Source organism: Oncorhynchus tshawytscha, unplaced genomic scaffold (assembly GCF_018296145.1).
Source record: "Oncorhynchus tshawytscha isolate Ot180627B unplaced genomic scaffold, Otsh_v2.0 Un_contig_3145_pilon_pilon, whole genome shotgun sequence".
NCBI lineage: Eukaryota > Metazoa > Chordata > Actinopteri > Salmoniformes > Salmonidae > Oncorhynchus > Oncorhynchus tshawytscha.
The window spans coordinates 1-7,500 of record NW_024609147.1 but is presented as its reverse complement, the minus strand read 5'-3'; the positions used below and the strand labels follow the sequence as shown (position 1 = coordinate 7,500).

At 44.5% G+C, this 7,500-nt stretch overlaps 1 protein-coding gene across 1 annotated transcript in view; it reads right to left on the bottom strand.

Annotated features, from left to right (window-relative positions):
* The window catches only part of LOC121844336 (protein flightless-1 homolog), a gene marked incomplete at its 5' end in the record, with an annotated part of 71,452 nt that extends 64,258 nt beyond the window's left edge, over positions 1–7,194 (bottom strand). Inside the window, 6 exon segments of the mRNA XM_042314341.1 lie at positions 1,583–1,744; positions 3,860–3,917; positions 3,920–3,944; positions 4,234–4,314; positions 4,450–4,521; positions 7,084–7,194. Of these exon segments, the coding sequence (XP_042170275.1) occupies positions 1,583–1,744; positions 3,860–3,917; positions 3,920–3,944; positions 4,234–4,314; positions 4,450–4,521; positions 7,084–7,194 (509 nt within the window).
* Positions 7,195–7,500: the final 306 nt, after the last annotated feature.

Here is a 7,500-nt window from a genome sequence, read left to right as displayed (position 1 = left end):
TCAGGGGTTATAAACCTTCATATTATAGCTGGGCGTGCATCAGGGGGTTATAAACCTTCATATTATAGCTGGGCGTGCATCGGGGGTTATAAACCTTCATATTATAGCTGGGCGTGCATCAGGGGGTTATAAACCTTCATATTATAGCTGGGCATGCATCAGGGGGTTATAAACCTTCATATTATAGCTGGGCGTGCATCAGGGGGTTATAAACCTTCATATAGCTGGGCATGCATCAGGGGTTATAATGTGTATTAAGGTGTTATAAACCTTCATATTATAGCTGGGCGTGCATCAGGGGGTTATAAACCTTCATGTTATAGCTGGGCGTGCATCAGGGGGTTATAAATTAAGGTGTTATAAACTTCATATTATAGCTGGGCGTGCATCAGGGGTTATAATGTGTATTAAGGTGTTATAAACCTTCATATTAAAGCTGGGCGTGCATCAGGGGTTATAATGTGTATTAAGGTGTTATAAACCTTCATATTATAGCTGGGCGTGCATCAGGGGTTATAAACCTTCATATTATAGCTGGGCGTGCATCAGGGGGTTATAATGTGTATTAAGGTGTTATAAACCTTCATATTATAGCTGGGCGTGCATCAGGGGGTTATAAACCTTCATATTATAGCTGGGCGTGCATCAGGGGTTATAATGTGTATTAAGGTGTTATAAACCTTCATATTATAGCTGGGGTGTGCATCAGGGGGTTATAAAACCTGTGTATTATAGCTGTTATGCATCAGGGGTTATAAACCTTCATATTATAGCTGGGGTTATAATGTGTATCAGGGGTTATAAACCTTCATATTATAGCTGGGCGTGCATCAGGGGGTTATAAACCTTCATATTATAGCTGGGCGTGCATCAGGGGTTATAATGTGTATTAAGGTGTTATAAACCTATCATAGCTGGGTGTGCATCATTATAGCTGGTATCAGGGTGTTATAAACCTTCATATTATAGCTGGCGTAGATCAGGGGTTATAATGTGTATTAAGGTGTTATAAACCATATAGCTGGGTGTGCAGCAGGGGTTATAATGTGTATTAGGTGTTATAATGTGTTATAAAGCTTTGTACAGTAGCTGGGCGTGCCTCAGGGGGTTATATCATGTTATAAAGTCTCGTACCATAGCTAAGTGCAACTCAAGGGGTTATAATGTGTGGTACCGTAGCTGGGCGTGCATTCTTCAGATGGTTATAATGTGTTATAATGCTTGGTATAATGGTTATAATGTGTATAATGCTTGGTACCGTAGCTGGGCGTGCATTCTTCAGATGGTTATAATGTGTTATAATGCTTGGTACCATAGCTGGGCGTGCATTCTTCAGATGGTTATAATGTGTTATAATGCTTGGTACCATAGCTGGGCGTGCATTCTTCAGATGGTTATAATGTGTTATAATGCTTGGTACCATAGCTGGGCGTACATTCTTCAGATGGTTATAATGTGTTATAATGTGAGGTACCATAGCTGGGCGTGCATTCTTCAGATGGTTATAATGTGTTATAATGCTTGGTACCATAGCTGGGCGTGCATTCTTCAGATGGTTATAATGTGTTATAAAGCTTCGTACCGTAGCTGGGCGTGCATCAGGGGATTGTTGTTCAGGATGAGGGTCTGCAGGTGGACGAGGCGTCTCATCTGAGGGGGGAGGCTGTCCAGCTTGTTGTCACTCAGGTCCAGGTACAGCAGGTCAGTCAGGTTGATGAACAACTGGTTAGGGATGGCATCGATGCTGGGAGGAGGAGGGTCGGTATTAGGTTATAAGGCAGGTTGATAAACAACTGGTTAGGGATGGCATCGATGCTGGGAGGAGGAGGAGGAGGGTCGGTATTAGGTTATAAGGCAGGTTGATAAACAACTGGTTAGGGATGGCATCGATGCTGGGAGGAGGAGGAGGAGGGTCGGTATTAGGTTATAAGGCAGGTTGATAAACAACTGGTTAGGGATGGCATCGATGCTGGGAGGAGGAGGAGGAGGAGGGTCGGTATTAGGTTATAAGGCAGGTTGATAAACAACTGGTTAGGGATGGCATCGATGCTGGGAGGAGGAGGAGGAGGAGGGTCGGGTCGGTATTAGGTTATAAGGCAGGTTGATAAACAACTGGTTAGGGATGGCATTGATGCTCGGAGGAGGAGAATAATCTACGATACAGTGCCTTCGGAAAGTATTCAGACCCCTTGACTTTTTCACGTTACAGCCTTATTTTCAAATGAATTCAATTGTTTTTTCCACCTAGTCGATCTACACACAATACCCCATAATGACAAAAGCAAAAACTGGTTTTTATTCATGTTTGCTAATATTTACAAATAAAACACTGAAATATCACATATACATAGGTATTCTGACCCTTTACTCAGTACTTTGTTAAAGCACCTTTGGCAGTGATTACAGCCTCAAGTCTTCTTGGGTATGGTTCTACAAGCTTGGCACACCTGTATTTAGGATTTTCTCCCATTCTTCTCTGCAGATCCTCTCAAGCTCTGTCAGGTTGGATGGGGAGCAATGCTGCACAGCTATTTTCAGGTCTCTCCAGAGATGTTTGATCGAGTTCAAGTTTGGGCTCTGGCTGGTCCAGTCAAGGACATTCAGAGACTTATCCCGAAGCCACACCTGCGTTGTCTTGGCTGTGTGCTTAGGGTCGTTGTCCTGTTGGAAGGTGAACCTTGGAACACTGTCTGAGGTCTGGAGCAGGTTTACATCAAGATCTCTTTGTACTTTGCTCTGTTCATCTTTCCCTCGACCCTGACTAGTCTCCCAGTCCCTGCTGCTGAAAAACATCCCCACAGCATGATGCTGCCACCACCATGCTTCACCGTAGGGATGGTGCCAGGTTTCCTCCAGATGTAACGCTTGACATTCAGGCCAAAAAGTTCAATCTTGGTTTCATCAGACCACAGAATCCAGTTGTAGAAACATCTCAAGGATGATCAACGGAAACAGGAAGCACTTGAGCTTCATTTCCCGTCTCATAGCAAAGAGTCGGAATACTGATGTAAAGAAGGCATTTCAGTTCTTTATTTTTAATAGATTGCAAACAGTTCTAAAAACCTGTATTCACTTTGTCCTTATAGGGTATTGTGATGTCATTATAGGGTGTTGTGATGTCCTTATAGTGCATTGTGATGTCCTTATAGGGCATTGTGATGTCATTATAGGGCATTGTGATGTCATTATAGGGTATTGTGATGTCATTATACGGCATTGTGATGTCATTATAGGGCATTGTGATGTCATTATAGGGTATTGTGATGTCATTATAGGGTATTGTGATGTCATTATAGGGTATTGTGTGTAAGAGACAAAATAATATTTAATTCATTTTAAAATAAGGCCGTAACGTAACAAAATGCGGTAAAAGTCAAGGGGTCTGAATACTTTCAGAAGGCTCTGTATGTATGATATATTTATATCCTGTTATAGCTTAAGTTATAAGGCCTGTTAGTCGCCTGTTATTAGAGGTTATAAGGCCTGTTAGTGACCTGTTATAACATATTATAAGAGGTTCTACCTGTTGTGGCTGAGGTTGTTAGTAGAGGTTAGAAGGCCTGTTAGTCACCTGTTATAACATATTATAAGAGGTTCTACCTGTTGTGGCTGAGGTTGTTAGTAGAGGTTATAAGGCCTGTTAGTCACCTGTTATGACATATTATAAGAGGTTCTACCTGTTGTGGCTGAGGTTGTTGTTAGAGGTTAGAGTTTCTACCTGTTGTGGCTGAGGTTGTTATTAGAGGTTATAAGGCCTGTTAGTCACCTGTTATAACATATTATAAGAGGTTCTACCTGTTGTGGCTGAGGTTGTTAGTAGAGGTTATAAGGCATGTATGCCACCTGTTAGAGGTTCTACCTGTTGTGGCTGAGGTTGAGCACCAGCATGTTCTTGGAGTTCTCCAGGTCTCGGGGATCTCAGTCAGCTGGTTGAAGCTCAGGTCCTGAAGAACACAGAATGACATAGAACATCAGTAGAACGCAGAACATCAGTAGAATGTTGAATAACATACAAAACAGATCATGAACAGACTGTTCTATGATTAATGGGCAATTACCACAGACTATCTGGAGAGAGATGGAGACAGAAGGATATCTGGAAAGAAAGAAAGAAAGAGAGATGGAGAGAGAAGGATATCTCGAAAGAGAGACACACAGACAGACAGATCTCCTCACCAGGACTGAGGTCATCCAGACAGACAGACAGACACACAGACAGACAGATCTCCTCACCAGGACTGAGAGGTCGTCCAGCTGAAAGATGTCATCAGGAACTCCAGAGTTCTTCAGGTTGTTGGCCCGGGCAACCACCGCCTTAAAAACATGAAACAAAGTTGACCTTTCCACACCTGAACCCATCTCAGAAAGCGAGAGTGTGTGTGTGTGTGTGTGTGTGTGTGTGTGTGTGTGTGTGTGTGTGTGTGTGTGTGTGTGTGTGTGTGTAGTTACCCTGAGGTTCGGCAGGCTGGACAGTTCTCCATGTAGAGTAGTCAGGCTGTTGTGACTCACAGACAGATGTTCCTGAGGACAGATCGACAGTACAGAGTTCACACACACTGAGGCACACACACACACACACACACACACACACACACACACACACACTGAGGCACACACACATGTAGAGTAGTCAGGCTGTTGTGACTCACAGACAGATGTTCCTGAGGACAGATCGACAGTACAGAGTTCACACACACTGAGGCACACACACACACACACACTGAGGCACACACACACACACACACACACACACACACACACACTGAGGCACACACACACACACACTGAGGCACACACACATGTAGAGTAGTCAGGCTGTTGTGACTCACAGACAGATGTTCCTGAGGACAGATTGACAGTACAGAGTTCATACACACTGAGGCACACACACACACACACACACACTGAGGCACACACACACACACACACACTGAGGCACACACACACACACACAGGCACACACACACACACTGAGGCACACACACACACTGAGGCACACACACACTGAGGCACACACACACACACTGAGGCACACACACACACTGAGGCACACACACACTGAGGCACACACACACACTGAGGCACACACACACTGAGGCACACACACACACTGAGGCACACACACACACACACTGAGGCACACACACACACTGAGGCACACACACACACTGAGGCACACACACACTGAGGCACACACACACACTGAGGCACACACACACTGAGGCACACACACACACAGGCACACACACACTGAGGCACACACACACAGGCACACACACACAGAGGCACACACACACACACACACACACACACACAGAGGCACACACACACACACACACTGAGGCACACACACACTGAGGCACACACACACTGAGGCACACACACTGAGGCACACACACACTGAGGCACACACACACACACACACACACACACACACTGAGGCACACACACACACACACACACTGAGGCACACACACAACGTTGAGGAACTAATCATTCTCAATAGCTATAAAAACAGACTTGATTTACTTGCTGATTGAGGTGAAGAAAACCTTCTCATTAGTGGTGGAGAGTTGAGCCAAATCAGAAGAACTATCAGATCCCAAAACGGACACATTTATAAACCTACTTCCACGTGTAATCAGGTAGTCTATAGGTCTACTTCCATGTGTAATCAGGTAGTCTATAGGTCTACTTCCATGTGTAATCAGGTAGTCTATAGGTCTACTTCCATGTGTAATCAGGGCCAGGTAGTCTATAGGTCTACTTCTATGTGTAATCAGGTAGTCTATAGGTCTACTTCTCTGTGTAATCAGGTAGTCTATAGGTCTACTTCCATGTGTAATCAGGTAGTCTATAGGTCTACTTCTATGTGTAATCAGGTAGTCTATAGGTCTACTTCCATGTGTAATCAGGTAGTCTATAGGTCTACTTCCATGTGTAATCAGGGCCAGGTAGTCTATAGGTCTACTTCTATGTGTAATCAGGTAGTCTATAGGTCTACTTCTCTGTGTAATCAGGTAGTCTATAGGTCTACTTCCATGTGTAATCAGGTAGTCTATAGGTCTACTTCCATGTGTAATCAGGTAGTCTATAGGTCTACTTCTCTGTGTAATCAGGTAGTCTATAGGTCTACTTCTATGTGTAATCAGGTAGTCTATAGGTCTACTTCTCTGTGTAATTAGGTAGTCTATAGGTCTACTTCCATGTGTAATCAGGGCCAGGCAGTCTATAGGTCTACTTCTCTGTGTAATCAGGTAGTCTATAGGTCTACTTCTCTGTGTAATCAGGTAGTCTATAGGTCTACTTCTCTGTGTAATCAGGTAGTCTATAGGTCTACTTCTATGTGTAATCAGGTAGTCTATAGGTCTACTTCTATGTGTAATCAGGTAGTCTATAGGTCTACTTCTATGTGTAATCAGGTAGTCTATAGGTCTACTTCCATGTGTAATCAGGGCCAGGTAGTATATAGGTCTACTTCCATGTGTAATCAGGGCCAGGTAGTATATAGGTCTACTTCCATGTGTAATCAGGTAGTCTATAGGTCTACTTCCATGTGTAATCAGGGCCAGGTAGTATATAGGTCTACTTCCATGTGTAATCAGGTAGTCTATAGGTCTACTTCCATGTGTAATCAGGTAGTCTATAGGTCTACTTCCATGTGTAATCAGGGCCAGGTAGTATAGGTCTACTTCTCTGTGTAATCAGGTAGTCTATAGGTCTACTTCCATGTGTAATCAGGCAACAATCAACACATGCGGTCCTACATCACAGTCTGTACTCACCAGTTCCTGTAGTGGACTAAATGGGGTCGGCCCTACACATCACAGTCTGTATTCACCAGTTCCTGTAGTGGACTAAATGGGGTCGGCCCTACACACCACAGTCTGTACTCACCAGTTCCTGAAGTGGACTAAATAGGCCCTACACACCACAGTCTGTACTCACCAGTTCCTGTAGTGGACTAAATGGGGTCACCCACAGTCTGTACATCACAGTCTGTACTCACCAGGTTCTGTAGTGGACTCACCAGGTTCTGTAGTGGACTAAATGGCGGCCCTACACATCACAGTCTGTACTCACCAGTTTCTGCAGTGCAGCCACCTCCTCTGGCAGATAACACAGGCCGGTCCTGTTGAGTTTCAGCCATCTCAGACTGCTCATAGACTTCACATGCTCAGGGAAGTAACCTCCCTGGGGGGCGGGGGGGAGGAAGAGAGAGAGAGAGAGACTGTTGATTTCACTTTTGTATATTATCTACCTCACTTTCTTTGGCAATGTTAACATGTTTCCCATGCCAATAAAGCCCCTTGAATTGAATTGAGAGAGGAAGAGGAAGCGAGAGGAAGAGGAAGAGCGCGAGAGAGGGGAAGAGGAAGAGAGAGGGGAAGAGGAAGGAAGAGAGCGAAAGGAAGAGAGAGGAAGAGAGAAACACACACAGGGTTAGGGGCCAACACACTACAGTGCTAGCCTGTCCCAGATGTGTTTGTGCTCTTGCAA